This window comes from Pleurodeles waltl, chromosome 4_1 (genome assembly GCF_031143425.1).
Source record: "Pleurodeles waltl isolate 20211129_DDA chromosome 4_1, aPleWal1.hap1.20221129, whole genome shotgun sequence".
Lineage (NCBI taxonomy): Eukaryota > Metazoa > Chordata > Amphibia > Caudata > Salamandridae > Pleurodeles > Pleurodeles waltl.
The window spans coordinates 937,898,504-937,920,913 of NC_090442.1; the positions used below are offsets into that span (position 1 = coordinate 937,898,504).

The 22,410-nt window shown below is 39.9% G+C and overlaps 1 protein-coding gene across 1 annotated transcript in view; it reads right to left on the reverse strand.

Moving 5' to 3' along the window:
- CRELD2 (cysteine rich with EGF like domains 2) overlaps nt 1–22,410 on the reverse strand; it is a 112,668-nt gene that overhangs the window by 47,707 nt on the left and 42,551 nt on the right. Inside the window, exons 6-8 of the mRNA XM_069229706.1 lie at nt 16,803–16,901; nt 6,248–6,331; nt 3,862–3,957 (exon numbers count right to left, since the gene is read on the reverse strand). Coding sequence (XP_069085807.1) covers nt 3,862–3,957; nt 6,248–6,331; nt 16,803–16,901 — 279 coding nt within the window. The remainder of the gene's footprint in view (nt 1–3,861; nt 3,958–6,247; nt 6,332–16,802; nt 16,902–22,410) is intronic.

Genomic DNA, 22,410 nt, shown 5'->3' on the forward strand with positions numbered 1-22,410 from the left:
CCAAGATGGCCGTCCCTTATGTGTCACAGGTTTGTAGCAGAGTAGTGGATTTTAGCAGATTTCAGGTCAATCATTTTAGGAAAAGGAACCCATTCAAGCCCTGATAAAAGCATTAAAAAGTATTGTCTTGTGAATACAAGGGGAGTATAAGAAAAAGTACTGTATGTGTGATCGAGTACATCCATTGCATGTTCGACACTCCCTCATGTATTGAGAACCATCTACTTCTTAGGTGGTGGAATGATACACTGAACACCAAAATAGCTTGAGGCAAGAGATGTATACTTCTGGTCTAAGATGTGATTGACAAGGAGTCAAAACAATGGCTGAAAGGGACTGACCCGAAGCCCACTCTCTGGATATTGGAAACAATAGGTCTGTCAACACCAGTGCTGTCAAGCCAGTCCTACATTATGTATAAGGATCCCTGTTTTCAGGTTTTACTGATTTTTACAGATAAATACAGACAGAAAACAATTTATTTTCCTGTCTGTATTTATTTCAAAATGTGGATTAAAACAGAAATTAGGTTGTTTTGAGTGATTATAAATGTGGTCAGTCATGGCTGCCAGGCGAATAGCTGTCTTGATTCATAGGTAGGGGAACTAACAAATAAATATTTCAGGAAGGAAAGAGGCTTAAATAGGTACAGGTGTGCAAGTTATATACTAAACTGTTCATGTTTTTGAACAAGTGTATTGATTAACTGTCTATGGGTGTTCATGTCATGGAAACCTGTCAGGCAACCAAGTACAAGTGTACTTGTATTTGTTTAGTAAATACGTAACTATACTAGCTTTAGCCACTAGCTTTAGCTTTATTTGTTCTTAAAAGCCAACATAGATATGGATAATTAGAGATAAAAGGAGCAAAAAATAAATATGGATAAATACAGATGGAAATGTAAAAAGGTCATGATGGAGGCACTGGAAGATGTTTGCAGCTTCCTAAAAAGTGCAGTTTGTGATGCTGAAACACATCACATACCACAGAAAATAATTTAAAGGGAAAAGTGCAAAATGAGCAAATTCCAAAAGAAAAGGCAGCTTAAGTTATTTAAACAGAAGATGGCTGATGACCTCTGCAGGATGGTTGGGCTGCGAATGTCAGTATGATTCAACCACCCAAGCATTCTTCAGGTAGTTTTAAAACCAATACAAGGGCCAAAAACTGTATGTTCAGAATTGCCAGCCAGCTTTCAATGGATTCCTTTAAGTTAAAATATTGTGCAAGTATACTGAAGCATATAATAGCACAGCCTTTGTACTCCCATGACACAGCATCTAAATACCATATTTTATATTACAAGAGAGTCACTTTCAACCCTAAGGGTCTCTGGGTGCCGGGTGCCGGGTGCTGTGTCTCAGTCGAAGAACCATGTCTTTGGCCTTTTTTTGAACACCGCTAGGGTGCAGGCTGTTCGGAGATGCAGGGGTAGGGTGTTCCAGGACTTGGCTGCGATGCAGGAAAAAGATTGGCCGCCGCAACGGGTGCGCTCAATGTGTGGTGTGTGTACAAGTTCGAGTGAGACAGAGCGCAGGTGTCTCTGGGGGTGTGTGAAAGTCAAGTCTGTGGTTGATATGCACCAGTCCCTGACTGCGTAGAGTTTTGAACTGGCACCTCTTCTGCACCAGAAGCCAGTGTAGGTGTTTGAGGTGGGGGGTGATGCTGGTGATAAGGACATGTATGACTGCTTTCCTAGTGTCAATGGGGATCCATTTAAAGGTTTTTCAGAGCATCCGGAGTATGCTGAAGCAGGAGGGGGCTGTCAAGTTCACTTGGTGCCTTAGGGACAGTTGCTTGTCTGGGATGATGCAGATGTTATGGCCGTGGTCGGCTAGGGTAGGTGTAGGTCCAAATTCCAACGGTCCCAAATGCTGGAGTTGCTCCAGACGATTAGGAACTTGGTCTTCTCGGTGTTGAGCTTGAAGGGCCTGTGCTTCATCCATGCGGCTACGTTGTTCAAAGTATTGTGGAAGTTGGTCTTGGCATTGTGAGGTTCCTTGGTAAGTGATAGGACCAGTTGTGTGCCGTCGGCATAGGAGAGTATGGTGATTCAGTGGGATCCGATGATGTCTGCAAGCGGGGTCACATATATGTTTAAAAGGTTGGAGCTGAGGGAGGATCCTTGGGGTACGCCGCAGTTGGTGGAGCGTAGGTGAAGGGAGACAGGCAGATGCTCTGTGCGCGACCTGAAGAAAGGAGGCGACCCACTTAAGGGCATCTTGCTGGATACTGATGTTGTGGAGTCTCTTTAGGAGCGTGTGGTGGGAGACCGTGTTGAATGCTGTGGAGAGGTCCAGTAAGATTAGTGCTGCTGTTTCTCCTTGGTCTAGGAGGGCTCTGATGTCACCCATTGCTGCAATCAGTGTGGTCAGCTCTAAATCCTGATTGTAAGTGGTCGAGCAGGTGGTTTTGTTCTAGGTGTTCGATGAGCTGTTTATTGATGATTTTTTCTACGACATTGGCAGAGTACAGTTACAGGGAGATGGTTCTGTAGTTTTTTAGGTTGTTGGGGGTCAGCTGTGGGCTTCTTGAGTAGGGGTCTGACTTTGCATGTTTCCATCTGCCTGGGAAGGATGTTGTGTGGATGGAAGTGTTGAGGATTCTGGTTAGTATTGAGCTAATAGTGTTGGATCCATGGTTGAAGCAGCAGTGTAGGCAGGGGTCAGAGGGTGCCCCTGAGTGTATGGAGGCCATTATGTGATTGGGGTCCAGGCGGTCAGGGCATGGCTTGCAGATGTTGCTTGTGGTAGGTTGACCAGGTCGGCGTAGGCAGGTTGTGGATCGAAATTGTTGTAAATGGTGGTGATTTTGTTGTGAAAGTAGTTTGAGAAGGAGTTACATAGTTCATGTCTGTAGGACTGGCAAATTAGCTAAATATTTTCAAGAGTTCTTTTGAGTAGTTTGCTGCGGTGTTGATGCAGATAGTTATGGGTGCTCTCCTGGTTACCTTCATGAGTTTGTGAGTTGCTGAGGGCTTCTTTAAAAAGCTGCTTTGTCAGACGAATGCCTGGCTGTACACTATTTCTTCACTAGTCTGTAGCAGCTGCATTTGTTGTTTTTGAGATCTGGGGTATACCAGCTGGCTTGCTTGGTTGTCCTGTTGGAATTTGCTGGTTTCAATGGTGCGACTGTCTGCACAGCTGATGATCCAGGAGTTGAAGTCCTTTGCGGCTTGGTTGAGGTCTGTTGAGGGAGCGGGCTGTGATGCCTCTAGGGTTTGTATACATTGGTCTTCGGTTATTTTGCTCCATCTGTGTCGGCGGGTTGTGTGGAGCTTGGTGACAGATCTGAGATGGAGAAATGGGACTATGTGGAGATCGGTCCACAGGAGGTCTGTAGCGTAGGTGAATTTGATTTGATGGCTAGATGTGAAAATTGCATGTAGTGTGTGCCCAGCTTTCTGAGTGGGCTCTGTGATCAGCTGGGTGACCCCGATGTTGCTGACGTTTTCTAGGAGGGTGGTGGTGTTGGCATAGTTGGGGTCTTTGAGGTGGAAGTTGAGGTCACTGGGTAGGCTGTACTGAGGAGAGTCAATGGCAAGGGATGCATAGAGGTTGGTGATGTTGCAGAAGGCCGGTCTGGGGTCAGGGAGTCTGTAAACTAGGGTGCCTCTCATTGTCAGGTTTGGGTTGATTAAGGCCTCCATGCCATCCAGGCAAGGCAGACAGCAGGACCATGCTCTGCTGCACCTGCAGTTCCCTGATTGGTAGATTTGCAAGATATGAGGACACACACATATGCACTTAAAAAATAGGATACAACAAACTCTTGAATTTCTGGACTCGAAGTTTCACTGTTGTGGATTACAATTAAGTACTATATATTTTTTACACATAAAACATTACAGAAACAAACCTGTGCATTTATCTTCCTCTAGTGTGAATCCAGAGGTACAGTTTACGCATTCATTGGGTCCACCACCAGTACAGCCTGTGCAGCTTTGATCACATGCTAAAAAATATTTAAAACAAAAACAAGCATGTTATTTTGATTACATTTGTTGCACTACTAAAAAGGTGTAAGTGAATATGGACCAAAGTTATTGTACATAATTTCGTATTCCCTCTAAAAGTGTAGGTCAATTTTAGGCACTAGAGATTAGGACAGAAGACTCCTTTTGTAATGAGCACCACACTCCCAAGAAAGCAAGATGCACAACATAATTTATCTCAATGGAGTAATCCAGCACATTTTAAGAATATTTAAACCTAGGCATTTGGAAGCAAGACATAGGTGAGACCACTAGGCAATCAGGAAAATACCCCAAGGACTTGTACATTAAGCATCTGCTTTTGGGTGATTCAGTGCTGTGTGGGACAAAGGTAGGTCAAGTCCAACAGATTGCGTGGTCAACAGTATGCGTGGTATGCATGGGAGCAACCAAAAATGCTTATTACATTGTTATTCTGTATCAGCCAAATTAAGACGAAGTAAAAAAAATAGATTTTAGTTCTTTGACTATGTGAACTACAAAAACAAAAAGGAGAACAGTACCTTAAAAGAGTAAATTTTCCAAGAGAAACAAAAAAGAAAATGTTTGTTTACTGAAGAACTCCCCAGCTAAACATTTTTAAGTTTTACTAGGGCAACAAATCTGGCAAATTATAAAAGTTGTAAAGCTAGTCATCTTAACAAACTTCACTGGGAAAATTGTAATTTCTGTCTGGGAATATTCAAAGAGTAGATATTTGACAATCCAAAGACAAGGCTCCATTTTGTTGATATTGCATAAAAAAATGTTAAGATGGTTTTATCAAATTAAAAACTGATACATGTGATATTAAAGAGAAGATAGCTAATACTGGGGAAAATATATGGCTGTAAAACAGCTTTATGCAATTTGAAATCAAGGAATTCCATTCACTTACAGTATCTGGACATTAATTCACAACAAGCCACACATCATGAGCAGACTCAAGGTAACAACATGACAGAAAAAAAAGCTTGCTACATTAAATATCATACATACATTGAGCTAACCAACATCATAATAAACAAGCATCATGCAAACACAATGAGACATGCACTACAAAATTGATAGAATATCATGAGACCAGGAGCCTCTTTTAAGTGGTCATAAAATATCAGCATAAACGTAGCTGTGTGATGGTGGCTTAAACATTCAACCAGAGTCTCTGCTCCAACTCATTTTGTATTGTGATGTCCCTGTTGAAAGTATGTGTGGTGCTTGACAACATATTGTGTGATGCCATGGGTTATACCAATGGACATTTTTTATTGGTCAATAAGGCTCACATTTAACTAGAGAATAATGTTGTCACAAGAAAGCAATACATTGTGGAAGTGAAGATACCCTTTCAAGTTAGGTCACAAGTCGGCTAGGTCGATCTTACAAAAATGTATAATATTTTAGGCAGACACTCTGGAGAACAAGAATGTTTGAGGAATAAAATGATTATCTGTTACTCATGCAGTAAAAGAACAGCTATTTGGGAAGGACTGGCTGAAATGAGCTGTATGATTGTAAAAAAAAAAAAAAAAAAAAAAAAAAACGAGTTCAGCTGCAATTTTGGCTTTGGTGTTGTTTAAAATATTACCCAAACTTAAATGATAGATTTCAAAGTGCATTTGGATTTAAGTAGGGTTAATTGAAAAATCCACTGCACAGCTAGGTAATCTTCATAGAATAGTTAACAATAAAACTGCAGGCTGCACAAGACAGTCTTATGTGTGCATAATGTTTCTTAAAGACATAATCCAAATTGAGCCGATCATTTCTAGAATTAAAACGCCTATCATCTTTATTTAACAGATGTCCCCTTAAAGTGTAATTTTGCTCAATTGCTACAAATTACCATAGTATTTATGAAGGTTTTGCATATAAAATGGAATTTTAATTGGTTGTGTGCATTAAAATATAAGATTTTGTCAACTTTGGTTTTCTGCGAGAGATAGCGTCCAACGTTTGAGAGAGACTGCATCCTTGTGAAAGTGGATTATGGCTTCCTGACAGATTGTACAAACAATAATATGCTTTATGAGACCTGCTATTCTTTTATCTACTATATCATGAAACATGAAATGAACACAGACTTCACCTGATCAGCACAAACAGGACTGATAAAGCTAAAAGTCACTCAAATCCACATACTGAAAGCCTATATTTGTATGTGTTTTCAATACAGATCACGTGTGGTTAAATAAAAATAAACCACAAATATGATGTTAAATGTGTCAAATGCATTACAAATTCAAAATTGAGAAATACATTAAAACAAACCTTTGCAGCTATATGAGCCTTCACTGTTTAAGCAGTACTCATTATCTTTGCAGGGTGGATCTTCCAGTGCACATTCATCCACATCTAAAATAAAAAATGATAAGGTTAATCTAATCAATCTTTTTAGTAGGTACATTTTTTTCTATGAAACAATGGTTTTACTGAACATATTTGCTGCTATGATGGACCTATTTGAGTAGTGCTAGAACTCCTCTTCAACCAGCCTTTCACAGATTGGCCAATAGAGGATTAAAATCAAATACAGTCTAATTGGAAAGCACAATCAATGTAGTGTATATTGCTATTTTCTAGACCTGAGCCACAAGTCAATTCACTTGTGTATAAAAATCTCATTTAATAAGTAACTAATTCAAAAGTACACAATTAGCATGCACAGTTTCAGCAAATATATGCCTGAAAAATCTTAATTTGTAAAAAGTAATTTGAAGAGGTCTGCATATGAGATTTGTGCCCAACATGCCAAGGAACCTTAGTCAATTTGTCTGCCTGTAAAACCAATCTTTGGATCAATTTGTTGTGCCCATTTTTAAGGCACCTATGAGTTCTGAATCGTCTTTGTGTCAATTTGCCTCTAAATGTGCACCTACATATCGAGAGATAAAGAGGCAATAGATGGTGGAAAGATTGATAGAGCACACCTTACCTCTTGTTGCAACTGGGGCTTATACACAGTTACAGTAGACAATACACAGAATATGCAATGTAAAAGCTACAAAACTGTAAATCAGATTTTTTATTAGGGCAAATACACGTGCTCCAAAACAGGCAACTTATCCTACAAATTACTTTACACAAACATCCATGGAACACAATTTTCTCGTCTGACGTTTTTAATACCTTGTGAAATAGTATAAAAGAGTGGCTATTCTGTTAATGATAAGTGAGGAGAATCTTTATCAAGGGAGCTAATCCAAAGCATATTTGCCTTGTATCAGCAGGGCACTCATGAACATCTGTGGCTGTTTAGACAAGGTCTGCTTTTAGAAAACACAGGTATGTTCAACCTATTCTACAGATCTCACAGTGAAATAAAGTAGCTTGCCAGTCAGGGTATGCTTAAAATACTTGGTGTGCTACTGCTAATCCTATAACTGTTCTTGCTATAATTAGGATACCTATACTCTGCAAAACATTAGTGCATACTAAAGCCCAATAGACACCAGACTGTGAATTTAATGAATTGAGGACAGAGGCTGACAACGGGGAGCCAACTTACAGATCTATTGCTTACGTCTGGCATGTGTGACTAAACATTTCTTACCAACACTGCCTGCTTTACAGCCTGTGGCAGGACCCACAAGATCCTCATGTGTTCTCTGCATGCTCAAAGGATAGGACCACAGGCTCTAGGAGCCAAGAGAAATAAATCAGGAGTGACCAAGACCTTGGGACGCATTAGTTCAATAACTTAACCCTACAGGTCCTCAATAGGATTCCCTTATTTAAAGTCAGCAATACGTCATATACACACTATCTAATGCCACCCTTCTACAGGTATTATCTTGCTGCATATAGGTCCTTGCCCTCTTGTCTCTATGTGATATCCTTGCAGTCACTTGTCTGTATGTGAGACCAAAACTGAACAGATATTCTACTACATTTACAAATGTCACTGCTTGATGGGTTCTTCAGTTAGGTAGAAAGCTGGTAACAGACAGGCCAGTACTTTTAGAAAAGGCAAACATCTTGAATTTGTTGAGGTAACTAATGTTGGGTACGACTACAAGCAATGTATTGGCTCAAGTTTGTTTACATTTTATGGTTCCTAGCCCTTTGTTTTAGTTGAAGAAGCAATGTTTTAGATGTTAACACTGTGCTTAAGGGAACTGCTGTTTTCTTCTACAGTCGTGGATACATGGAAGGACAAAGATGCTTAAACGTGTATAGCAAGAAGGAACTGCAGAACTGGCTCCATACAGAGCCTGTCCACCAAGTGACTTGGCATGGCTGCTAGTATGCTGAGCTACATACCCTTCTACAGTATTTAGTTCTATCTGATAATGTGCCAGACCGATTTCCACTGTCCAGAAGTGAGAGAACGAAATCAAGAGACACACCAAGAAAGAGATAGAGACACAAGGCAAAAGACAGCAAGATCCTGAAACAGAAACAGGCGACCACACAAGCTCACAAAAACATTGTAAGAGACAAAGACAATTAGTCAGAAACATTAAATGTAAAAGCTAAACACATATTCCTATGGTCCACACATACAAAATAAAATGAAGCACTTTTTTGCCCTTGCAATGTAAATGTTTGATATTGGTATTACAGAAACATACTGCTGTCCTTAAAGATAATGAAAGAATAAATTAAACGTATATACATACATATATTTATTTATTTACCATTCATTAATGTTTTTTAACCAGACTATGCACCTAGCACTGTGCAGCACCAGAGTTGTGGGAGGCAAAAAGCCATTTATCTTTTTACAAATTTTCTGCAAAAAGTTTGCCTTTTCTCCAAAATTCCTTGATGTTGTTTCAACTCCCTGTTCTATTGGCTAATTTGTTGGTACTTTTTGATAAATGCCCAGCCTGTAGAGGGCCATGTCCAGGAATAATGACCACAGTGTGAGTGAGGTTTGTCTTCCTGACTCAAGTTTTCAGAAGCTGTCCTACAGGAGAATAAGGAACAGAGGAACGGTTTGCCCCAGGGCCAAGAAAGATGAGAATGAGCTGAGGACGTAATCTGCTACATCTACTGCTTTGGAGGCAAGAGTCCACCATTCTACTCTCTCTACCTTCCAAGATGCCACTTCTGGAAGTGAATGGGCAATAACTCATCACAGACATTGTCGATCCTAGTCAATGACAAAAGGGTCAATATTGAAAGCAAGAATCGAGACACTGACTTTAATGTCATCATCAAAAATACTTTATTCGATTGAATTTAACAATCATAAAAGTGGTTATACATACAAAAAAGTATTAAAAAAACAGGCAAGTACAAAATGAGTATGAATTTAAATATGACCAGGTAAAAAGGATAGAAATAGTAAAAAAAACAATAAAACAATTTAATTAAAGCAGGGAAAATGCTCTTAGTTAAAATACTTGTAGAACTTAAGGCTTAAAAGGCCTCACTCATTTGCCTCGCAGTGTAGTCTGGCCTTAATCACTGCACACAGGTATGAGGCTAATCCGTTACAGACCATAATTGATGGGAGGGACAGGAAAGCTAATGTCAAGAAGTTGATGCAGGATTCAGCCTCAGCTTCTAGTTCAAGATCTGTTGGAATAAGCTTTACAGGCTTCCCCTAATTATTTTCTATCAAGGATCTATTTTATAGATGATATGGCAGTGCTCTCAAATATACCTGCAAAGCAATTCAGACTACCATGCATGCAGCCAGTGCTTCCATTAATTTTTAAAAATCATCCCAATAAAGGCTCAAGGTCCCCTTGTTGTGCCTTTGGTTCCTTTCTCAGTACAGACTCGCAAGCAACACCCAGAGAAAAAGTTCAGCTCAGATGAATCAGACCCAAAGATTTGAAAGGAAATTGTACCAGCCACTTCCCTGGTTGTTGCAGCTGCAAGAAGTTATTTGAGGCAGCGGACTCCACTTCTTCTACTCCACCGTAAAAGAAAGAGTATGGGAATGCTTTTGGCAGAAAAACATTTAAACTTTGGCCAAAATTTAAATTATATGCAAGGTAACTCGTCTCTTCTCTAGACCAACATACTTCAAAGTCTGTTTTCATCTTCTGGACTTCTTCTTTGGCCAGAAATCCCGAAATAAAGAGCTGTTGAATGGCAGTTACAATATTTTTTGTAGGGCCTGAGTGATGAATGAAGGCAACCTGCACCAGGGGGAATTGCTCACATAAACTCCACGGCAAATGTCAGGATTATTCAAGTTTGTAGTGTCCCTTAATACTACAATCAGATTAGCTGTAGCTAACATTTTAGAAAGTAATTTCTTCTTTTCTCTTGGAAGATATTCCATCAATTGGTTCATTTAATCCAAAAGAGAATAATTGTAATGGCTTAACTGGGCAGAGGAGCTGACTGTTTTTAGAATTTGTCATCAAGGGTAAACAAAATTTTCACCCTCGTTACTAAAAAAGGCAATAGATCCAAAAAAATCAGCATCATCAGCTGACTTTTCAGAGGCAAATGTCTTCAAGGACTACGAAGGTCCCTCCAAAATGATGACATCATCCTGTCTCCATCAACAAGTACTGTGTTAGGTGGGAGTATTTCCACTAATCTCCCTGCTTAGCAGGGAAATATGAAACAATTGTGCGTGTGCTATATATTGTGCAGAATGGATCCAAAAATCACAGTCTACAGCTCTACCCCTGAACCAACCTGTCCTACAATGCTGGACAAGTTGTTTCAGGAGCCGCTAGTGCAAATTAGTCAATCCAGAGACCTCAATTGAACAAAATAACCTATTGCTTTATTTCTGGTCATAAAAGGTACTGAGCGAGAATATCTGCTTATTTTAAATTTAAGCAAGGCAAACAAGTGGGTACGTAGAGAATCAAAAAAATCAGGATGAATGTTAGCCATCAACATTTTCCACATTTTCATCAAAGGCACTGATGTGTGCTCTGGATCTACAGGGTGCACATCTGCAGGTACCCCTACACACAAGTCACAGATTTTTCTTAAGATTTAGGATTGGCAGAAATCACTCTCAATAGAAAGTGCTTAGTTCCGGTCCGAAGCCATCTCTCTGAGCTTTTTCAAAATTTAGGGTTGGAGTTCCAGCATACTTCCACAGACAGGTGGTGTTTGGTTATCTATATCTGCTCAAATGAATGATCAGAGCTTCCTTTCATTCTACATTTCTTCAGGAACTACAGTTGAAAGTACATCTACTCAACACATTGGGCCTTCATCTGAAAGAAGGAAAGCAATTCTAATTTCTACACTAACAATTCCTTACCTAGCAGTGTTATTAGAAATAAAAGAGGGAAATTTGTCTCCTTCTTAAGAAAAGATGTACTTTGTTATGCCAGAAATGCCTTCAACCTTGACTGGTTAAGCCGCCTTTTGTTACTCCAGTGTCAACTTTTTAGGGATCCACAGCCCAGCCTTGTGCATCTCCCTGGTATGTAATGCAAGGTTAATGCACGGTTACAAGTGAGACTCCAGTAGAAAAGTTTGTTTGAGCTGTGGTGTAAGAGGTCAGGATATTAGGACGATAAATTACAGCTGTCATTTCCTTTTGAACATCCATGTGTTCATACAATAAAATGAGAACTTAAAATACTATATTTATAATGTAGGGTGACATTCATATGCTGCCAAAACAGCTCAAGCAGTAAACTCAGAGTAAAGATCTATTTCATACAAGGAAGTTTCTGCAGTGTAACATTTCTTCCACATGGGTGGATCCACTTGTGCATCAAGAGGCAGTAGAGGCTCAGCTGGCTATTGCTTGCTGAGATGGAGTCAATACTTGAGCACTGTTTCTTTTTACCTAAGAAAAAGAAAGGTGCAAGTTCAGACTGCAGTTCTTTTTTTTCTACAAAACTCCCAAAGCCAGGGTTCTGGAAAATCCCTCCTCAAGCAAATTATCAACATATTTAACATTGTGAAGGTCTGTTAAGTTTCTTTCAAACTTCGGCACTCCTCCTTTAACACTAAGATTAGACCTTGCTCTAAAACCAATATAGGATCAGGCAAAGCTTCGCCCTATCCTATTTTGGCTATGAGTATTGAGCACCATAGAGCTGACACCTTATAGAGATGCACTTTCTGATAGAATGAGCTGCTGTAATATCCACAGAATGCCCTGGTTGACTAATGTTAAACAAGCTCTGATTGATCTAGAACTGAGCGAGTTTTGGTACAACCGTTCCACAATTTTGGTCGGAGTATTATAGAGCAAAGTGAAACATAAGCCCTAAAGTACAGTTGATCCAAAACCGTCCCAGTCGATTAAAATGTATTCAGGGCAGAAGAACGTCTTGATATAGTCTATCGAACGGTTGCGAGGGTGTACTTCTTGAAATTCAATCTGACAAATAAATAAAATTAAATGTAAATGAAATAAAGGTCTATTTGTATACCTACAAGAGTCATTATAGGTCAGAAAGATCTTTGGCTCAAATTTATGGCCCTTGTTTGCAATATGACCGAGAAAATTAGAGAGCAAAAGAATCGGGTCTGAATAATTTGGAGCATCGGGAATTTCTCAGGTACAACTTGTTTTGGCTCTGAGCACCAGTTAGAATGGATATTCACCAAGCATTTTGGCAGCATCTGCAGCATCTGTAACGAAATCTATAATAATATGAATCTGAGGACTGCATAAGCTTTGTACTAACCTAAAAGCTTGATGGGGGCCGCAGTCAACTGAGGCAATAATGGAACAGTAGTTGCTCCAGTGGGTATGTCACAATTTGGAGTCAGATTAAAGAACAGAGCACAGACGCATAGAAAGGCTGTACAAGTGGCATGTTGAATGTGGCAAGATAACCGCCTTGACTTTGGCTGTAACTTCCCCAGCACTGGATGAAGAGTTCAACATCTGTACATGAGGCAGCAGCTATTTACTCTCACTAACTGCACTGGTTTCATGAATTGGGTCTCTGGTGTAAAGAGGAAGAGTGGTGTCTGTGCTATTATCTAGGCTATGAACATTTCCTCCATGGCAGGTATCGGCTAACTCTCTCCTGCAAATATGCAAAACACAACAACTAGGCTTCTTTCTAAAAGGTGAACCATGTCACACAGTTGAAAAGCCTCTGCTTCCTCAACTAGGCCATAAAAAAACAAGCATCCATAATGTATTTATCAGATGTCTGCTTCTTACAATACACAAAGCTTCCAAAAAGAAAATTATCAAAAAAATACATAAATCACAGAACAAATTAATCAAGATCCCAACATCACAGAACAAATTAATCAGGATCCCAACATCTGCAGGGGAGAAGGATGGGGGGAGTTTCAGGGGTGGGGGTGTCTTTACAGAGTGGTGTAACTTCCAGCATGGGCATTAATACCTGTCTGCCACTTGGGAGGAGCTTAGCTTTGGATAACAGAACTGATGAAGTACCTACCCTCTGACATCCCTATATTAAACCTGTGGAAAAGCTTATTCACCTGAAGAGGTTTTTTTATTTTTACAAAAAACTTTAGTACTCACAATGATTACTTTTGTATTTAAACTCACACCACAATGATGCTTCCAATCTAGAAGTTGCCTTCTTTTCATTTTGAATGTTTTAGGGTTTTATATAACATAACTCGATCGCAGGAAGTGCACTTCACTTCGAAACTCCAACCAAAATCTTCTGGGAAAACTAACACAACAATTTAAGCATCCAGAAAACGCCATGGTATTGATGGACAGCCCACCCAGTCAGAGGCGAATTATGAGTTAACACATTAAAACCAATGGTTGCAGAGGGCTGACCAAATCCCACTCCGTTTCTGTACTTCTTATTGCACTCATAAGAGGGACTTCAACCAGCTTGTTCAAATATAAAGCTATAAGAATTGGCATATCAGTAAATGTCAACCAATGGGAGCACACAGCCTTCCTTACCATAGCACTACTTTCAACCAATGATTATACCCTTTTTAGGTCTCGCATTAGCAAAGATCTTATGCTAAAATAAAAATACAAACATAAAATATACAGATATACACAGAGATATACATAGGTGGTTTGCGCCATTGGTCTTCACCTACTAGTATGTTCATTTGTAATTCACATTTTGATTCTGCCCACAAAAGTATACAACTTGGGACAGTGGAACAGCCCACTTTCTGCACGAGCTCTCCTCACTGTGAGTTACAACATTTTGCTTGTGCATCCACCTAAAAACTAGTCTCTTTATGCCAGAGCAGGTAGTCCAATCTGCTTTACTTTTTTCATATTTGTTCTGTGGAGCCATTCACTTCCTAACTATCTTTGCTTGTAACAGTTATTTCAAGGTAACATGTTAAAAATAGGGATCATTTTACTTACAGGGATGAAAGGCTGCACTGCGTTCTCAACAAAACAAAACAAATCTTGCACTCACGATAATTCTGTATACTGCTGTCTCTGGAGTCCTCTCAAAAGTTCGTACACAGCAAATAACGTTACTTGTACCTAACTAAACACTAACAAGACAGCCACCTCATTAGATTCTGTGGCCTAAGTTGTTTGTATGGTAAGCAATTAACCATAAGGTTTTCTTTTCAATCTTTCCACAGCTATATATATCTTGCACAATCTATAAATTATACCAGTAATAAAATACAACTTCACTCGAATAAATTGGCTGCCTATACACACTTGAAATGCTTCATCTACTCTTTGTTTTTCTATAACTCCTGATGGTAAAATAAAACCCTACTTTTCAGTGCGCCGAGAAGTGTAGTGCCGAAGCCCTACCCAGCCTGTAGACATCATGACACTAGCATAACCCAGAGTTGTTTTCTGGTACGCGACACTCATGCCACATTGAGAGTATGTGCCAAATCCGTGAGAAAAATCGATGTTTTTATTATTTAAATTCAGGGTGTTAATGGACCTCCATGTCTATCTTTTTGCTTGCACTATTTATTTGAAGATAACATTTTTTAAAACAGTGATGAATAAATGGAAACTTTCATTTGCAACGATGAAAAGCTTCATTGCATTTTTAAGTTAAACACATTGTATTGCTCATGAGGTTTCTATGTCTTCAATTATTTTATATGAAATTATCATACACAGCCGGTAACGTAGCTCTTTACTACTAACTACACTGTAGCCAACTGGAATCCTTAAAAGTCGCAAATGGTTAGGAAGGTTATCTTTTAACTTCAGCCTTTATAGCTCAAGACCAGCTAAGGCACTTTTCCCGAAAGCAGTGTTCAACACATTTTCAAAAATATATTGATGAAGTAGCAAATATTTAATTTACTGCAATGAAGGTCTGAACTAGGGGAAACATAGCTACAACCTGCCTATGTATATTGCTGTCTCCCGATTTACTCTGAATGTCCCTAATCATTGACTACAACTATGTATTAATACAACTGTGGGTGGGTGGGTGTGTGTGTGTGTGTGTGTGAGAGAGAGATAGAGAGAAAGCAAGAGAGAGAATCTCTGTAGACAGTGGTAACAGATTACACTTTAAACAAGACCGAATTGAATTCTGACTGATGACACTATGGATGTTTTTCATTGTTTGAAACACTAACTACTGTGTTGTGTTGCTTTTGTTTGTCAAAGCAGATCCTGCTTTTTGCAGTTATTGTAGTTGCTGGTGTCTATGCTCTCTGCTACGCACATCTCATCCGTGTTAAAAGCTGAGATGATGATGCGCTTATTTTGACACTCGCCGCCATGATGCACCGTACCTTCTAGGGCAGGAGCCCTGAGCTTTGTCTAGAAGCAAAACCAGAGCTGATTATTCTTCAGCCTCACCCTTCCGATAATGTTACAATTAGAGCTTGCAAACAGCCTTCAAGGCACTCAGTTCCAGCACTGAGTTCCCACTGTTCCTCAAGGAACCAGCATGCAAACCACTTTGTTTCATTTCCTACATGTATCTGCATAGATTTCTAAGGGCACCTAATTCAGGGCCAGCAGCACATTCTGATGTGCCTTACCGCTCTCAGAGCACCCTTCCATCCTTACACCACATACTGCTTTTCTGGTCTTGTGCTCAAGAAGTAACATTATAACCTGCACTACAGAAACTCCACCACCAACATCACCACCATCACAATCGCGAGCACCAGCATCACTATTATATGCACAGTAATACACCAACTTCATCAACACCAGCATCACTACTTATGCTACCATTAGTCCTATCCTCACTACCACCACCGCTAGCATTACCACAAGTACAACCACTGTCATTACCACCGTCACCATTTCCACTGATATAAACATTACCATCACTGCTACCTCTACAACCACCATCACCCCTACTCTCTCCACCATCACCTTCGGTATCACCACCGATAGTACTATAACCATCACCACTACCACTACTATTAGTATGAACACTGCCATCACCAACACTGTTACCACCATCAATCTTACAACCATCGTTACCACATCCAAAAACACCACAACGTTGTGTTTGCTTGTCTGTAAAAAAAGAAATAAATTTTTAAGATTGTTTTGGATGTTTGAGAGAAAACGTAATGTGGAGGTATAGGAATTACATTAATATGTGCTATTGATAATCAAGCGAGAACTACTGACTTTTTGCCAATGCTTGTTAGCGTATGCAGTCCCAGTTATGACTCACTCACACCGCAAGATAAAATAACACCGTACATTCTGCAAGGTCCTGAAAACGTAGTCCTTTTTCCTGTAATACTGTCTAGCAATTTGGTTCAATGCTCAATAGTGACAAGATTAACATAATATTATTTGTGTCCTGTAGAAAAAAAATCCTACGACATAAAAGAATTCCCTTGACTACTTCATTATTTTAGATGAGCAAACCGGTTGCTAAACAAACAAACAAATGGCCAAAACATTTCAATGTTTAGAAATATTTGAGTTGATATTTGACTACTGAAAAGTGCATGGATTGCAGTAGACATTTAAAATCATGTGCAAACGTATGCTCACCTACACATGCTTCTTCATTTGTCTTTGACCATCCCTCTTTACAGTCCAGGCAGTCCTTTTCAGATGCCCCTGTGCATGTTTTACAAGCTTGGTGGCAAGCTGTTGATGTATAAATTAAAAACAAACAAGCTTGATACAAATCATAAAACAGAATTTTACAAAAATCTAAATTCAATTGCATTTTAAACACTTTATACTTGATAAAGAAGGAAGATCTCCATGGATATAGTTATTTCGGACTAGATGTGTGTCTTTCAGTGTCTCTTCTCTAGGGTTGCTGCTGATTCCCAGTTAAAACAAATCTTCTTCATATTGTCTTCGCCTCCTCACATTACAACTTTCTTTTGTAGATTACATAAACATGAATGCATAACCACCACTAAATTTAAATGAACCAACATTACTCTATCTTTATACTCTTTGTCAACTGTGTAACTTGGAATGTGTTCATCTGGCTGCTCTTGCTTCCAGAGCCCTTTAATTAAACCAAAATGTTGTTTTCATTAGTTGAAATTACCTACAACACAGTACTGCAGGTACCTTGTTGGACTATTACATTTGCTTTTGATACCATTAACTTTGTGTATACAGCCATACATTTTGTTGTATTATTTGGCTGACACATTGTACATTTTGCTTCTGCCACTGATCAGGACACCCTCATTCATCTAACTCACTAAAAAATGGGAACTGAAGGCACATTACTGGTGTGGTTCAAGTCATATTTCTCGTGCAAAACTTAATAAAATAAAGCAGCAGACTCTCTTTCAATCCCTGCATCTTTTACCTCCACTGTCCCACAAGGATCCATCTTTACCTCTTCATTGTTCAGCCTGTTTGTTGAACCCTACATTACTCCTCTTACAGCCATAATCCACTTTACAGTCAGGTTCGTCACCAGTATTAGGCAGAATCACACCTACCCTCAATCTTGAAGCTCGTTCTATTAACAAGACTGCATGTATCACCTACATGGCATTAAACCATAAGTCTCCCTTACCCCCACAAAAACCACAGCTTTTTGGCAAAAAAAAAAGGACTCCAAGAAGAAAATACACATTCCTTCTATAAACACCACATTTCAAAAACTCTTCCATTACTGAGTGCCACTTCTCAGGAAATACTCCCAGAATACCCCTCCAACGGTCATTCGATTTGATCCCTCTCTGCCAATCTGCAATGCCAGGCTTTAAACACATTTATTCATCAAGATTGTTGCTCTTTTTTCTGCTTTCACTCGTAATTCTACCTAGTCTTCACCTTTGCTGAAGTCCAACAGAAATCCACTGATTTCATCAGCTTTTACTCACACACTCCTTAGTCTCGATTTGACACATGGTGCTTATTTTCCAACAATGTATGCATCTTCATTGTTACAAAAATACGCTTAGTAACCTCTGTGCTTTCTTATACACACTGTTCACTTGTTCTTGACTGACTGTCTCTGTTCTCTTTTGAACTCTGCTAATATACATTGACATTTTCTGAAAAGTTAACCTCAATATAGTGCTTGGTCACCTTTGTGTGGGCTTAGTATTGCTATATCAAAAAATACTAAATACATACAAAATATAATCTTAATATTAAATCATAGTAAAATAAGTTCAGAACCACAATCCTAAAGAAACATTCTATAAGAAGAACAGAAGAATACCGTAAGCCTTGATCTGCTCTGGATGTAGGGAGAATAGTTATAATCATTGCTGCTAAAACAGGAAGCTAGCTCAATTGGTATTGTCTTGCATATAGGAAATGATCATATACTGGAGTCAGTTAGATGTAGGCAGTAACAGGATTCATGGTATAAACTGGCAAAAGTTTAATTTTTCCACCCTTACTCCTTGAAGAGTGTAGTAATTTGTACTATTTATGATGAAACCTCTGCTACTAGGTATACCCTTCGAGCAGAACTGTTAAAACAGTAAAAGCACTGGAGAACTGCACACCTAACAGTGGGCTTTCTGTCAGGTGCTGCCATTGAACCCACAGCAGTTTCATGCGGAAAAAGTTTTAAATATCCCAAACATGAAAAGAACACCCTCCATGGATTTAAGGGAAATATATGGGTCCCAGGCCCAGCTCTCCCTGTGCTGCTGCATCGCTCTTGCTCCTGTCTTCGCCAAACTTATTTTAGACCATTTCTGCAGATCAGCCTATTGTTATTAGGCCGATCTACAGGGATTTTTTTAATTTTATTTTTATTTTAGAGGTGGGCAGCAAATTGTATTTAGACAATTTCTGCCCCCTTTGGGTGCAGATCGGCCGACTTTTGTTAGGCCACTCTGCCCCCAAGTGGGGCAGAAACCACTAGACACCAGGAATCGTAATTTTTTGGGTCAATTTCACGTAAGGGGAGTGACCCCTTAGGCAAGGGTCGTTTTCCTGGAGGGCCAATTTTTTTTAGGCCATTTCTTCCCTCCATGGGGGCAGAAACCACTAAGCACTGGGATTTATTTTTTTGGCGCTAATTTCACGCAAGGGGAGCGACCCCTTAGGCAAGAAAGTCTACTAGATGCCAGGGAATTAAAAGCAAAAAAAAATGGTGGGGTGGTGGTTACCAACCAGTATGGGCTGGTTATGTCCCCACCCCAACTGAACGGGGTAACAGTCTTTCAGCTCTCCCCTGCACACTAAAATATCTTATCCCATGGCAAGCAGGAGGAAATTTGATTATTTGGGGTTTTGGTTTTACATTTGGGCCATGAAAGCTTGGCTAACTTTCAAAATCGTCCCACTTGGAAAGGTGAGGGCTGCACTTTATGGACTTTGGGACGCTGCCATGTAGAAAAATCCACAAGACCTAGACACATCTGAAAACTAAACATCTGGGTGATTCGAGTGTGGTGTGTTTCACATGCACCCTGCACCATTTTCTTACCCACAATGCCCTGCAAACCTCCAACTTTGCTGGAAATCACAAATTTTTCCCACATTTTTGTGATGGAACCTGCCGGAGTCTGTAGGAATCCACAAAATTCCTACAACCTAGCATTGTCTCATCTATACCGATAAAAATTCTGCTGCACTTGTCAGCCTAAAATGTTTTTTTTTTTCAAACTGCCCTTTTGGACCCACTTTGGTTCCCCCTCAATTTCAACATGTTTTTGGCTCTTCCCCGTCACAAGCACTTGGCCCACCTACACAAGTGAGGTATAATTTTAACCGTGAGACTGAGGAGAACGTTGAGTGATATGAAATTTGTCCCGGTGCAGCGATCCCAAACAGAAATGTGGGAAAAATTTGATTTTTGTTGGCTAAATTTGAGGTTTGCTGAGGATGCTGGGTAAGAAAACATTGGGGGATCCACGCAAGTCACACCTCCCTGGACTCCCTCCAGTGTCTAATTTTAGAAATGTCTGGGTTTGGTAGGTTTCCCTAGATGCCTGCTGAGCCCAGGACCAAAAACGCAGGTGCCCGCCACATAAACAGATAGTTTTCTATTTGACAATTTTGATGTGTCCAGATAGTGTTTTGGGGCATTTACTTTCACGGGCAGTAGGCCTACCCACACAAGTGAGGTATCATTTTTATCGGGAGACTTGGGGGAACGTTGGGTGGAAGGAAATGTGTTGCTCCTCTCAGATTCCAGAACTTTCTGTCACCGAAATGAGAGGAAAAAGTATTTTTTTGGCCACATTTTGAGGTTTGCAAAGGATTCTGGGTAACAGAACCTGGTCAGAGCCCCACAAGTCACCCAATCATGGATTCCCCTAGGTGTCTAGTTTTTAAAAATGCGCAGGTTTGCTAGGTTTCCTTAGGTGCCGGCTGAGCTAGAGGCCAAAATCCACAGCTAGGCACGTCAGATTTCAATGTAAAAATGTGATGTGCCCATGTTGTGTTTCCTGTTGCGAGCATTAGGCCTACCCATGCAAGTGAGGTACCATTTTTAATCGGGAGACTTGGGGGAACACAGACTAGCTAAACAAGTGTTATTGCCCCTTGTCTTTCTCTACATTTTTTCCTTCCAAATGTAAGGCAGTGTGTAAAAAAGACATCTAGTTGAGAAATGCCCTGTAATTCACATGCTAGTATGGGCACCCCGAATTCAGTGATGTGCAAATAACCACTGCTTCTTAACACCTTATCTTGTGCCCATTTTGGAAATACAAAGGTTTTCTTGACACCTATTTCTCACTTTTTATATTTCACCAAATTAATTGCTGTATGCCCAGTATACAATGAAAACCCGTTGCAAGGTGCATCTCCTTTATTTGCTCTGGGTACCTAGAGTTCTTGATGAACCTACAAGCCCTATATATGTCTGCAACCAGAAGAGTCCAGCAGATGTAATGGTATATTGGTTTTGAAAAGATGACATTGCAGGAAAAAGTTAGAGTAAAACGTGGAGAAAAATGGCTGTTTTCACCTCACTTTCAATATTTAGTTATTTCAGCTGTTATTTTCTGTAGGAAACACTTGTAGGATCTACACAAATGACCTCTAGCTGAATTCGGAATTTTGTCTACTTTTCAGAAATGGTTAGCTGTCTGAAATCCAGCATTGGTTTCACACCCATTTCTGGCACTAACTGGAAGGAGGCTGAAAGCACAAAAAATAGTAAAAATGGGGTGTGTCCCAGGAAAATGCCAAAATTGTGTTGAAAAATGTGGATTTCTGATTCAAGTCTGCCTGTTCCTGAAAGCTGGGAAGATGGTGATTTTAGCACCGCAAACCCTTTGTTGGTGCAATTTTCTGGGAAAAAAACCACAAGCCTTCTTCTGCAGCCCCTTCCCCCCCCCCCCCCTTTTTTTTTTTTAACAAAATTTTTGCTGTATTTTGCCTATCCCCAGGATGTTAGGAAAAAAGGACGCAAGTTTGGAGTGGTTAGCTTATGTGGACAAAAAATGAGGGCCTAAGCGCAAACTGCCCCAAATAGCCAGAAAAAGGCTCAGCACAGGAGGGGAAAAGGCCTGGCAGCGAAGGGGTTAAAATTTTATAGCACAGTATGGTATGGTGAAGATGTTGCCTCCACCACATTGCTAGTCTAGTAATGGGGGTGGTATCGTTTAAATGATGTCCAAAGGCAACAAACAATCTACTTTTGATTCCTCTCCTTACTAGTGTCCCAGGAGAGAACTCTACACTACCCTGACCACATTAAATGCTGAGCTTTCTTGTTTAAACTTTAGTGTAACATCGGTTTCCCACAACTGAAGGATGAAGGTACATTACTTAAGTCATGGTACCACAATGGTATTATGATAGTAGAAGTGTGAAAAGTCTTCTGGTTCATTTCCTGCTATCTCATTCTGATCAAGAGCTCCTCACCTCCTGAGGCCCTTCTAGGTCCCGCTATTTTGTGATACATGGCAAGGTGGCTCACCTGTTAATCCTTTTTTGGTGCTGCTCAACTTGCCTCAACCCTTTTGTGATTCAGGCACCTTCTTTGTTCAAAGCCCTATCTCTATATTTCCCATATGGACATATTGAGACTGCTTTGGTCACCTTTGTTTAGTCAGTGCCTTCAGAGGTGTATTTCCAACATAAGTACAAAAGAGGGGAAATATATATACTTTGCGTATTAGTTCGATAAAATGGAATGCAAGAGGGTAAAAAAAAAAATGCAACCCATTGTGCAAGACTCATTCAGAAATATTACCAGTAGTTA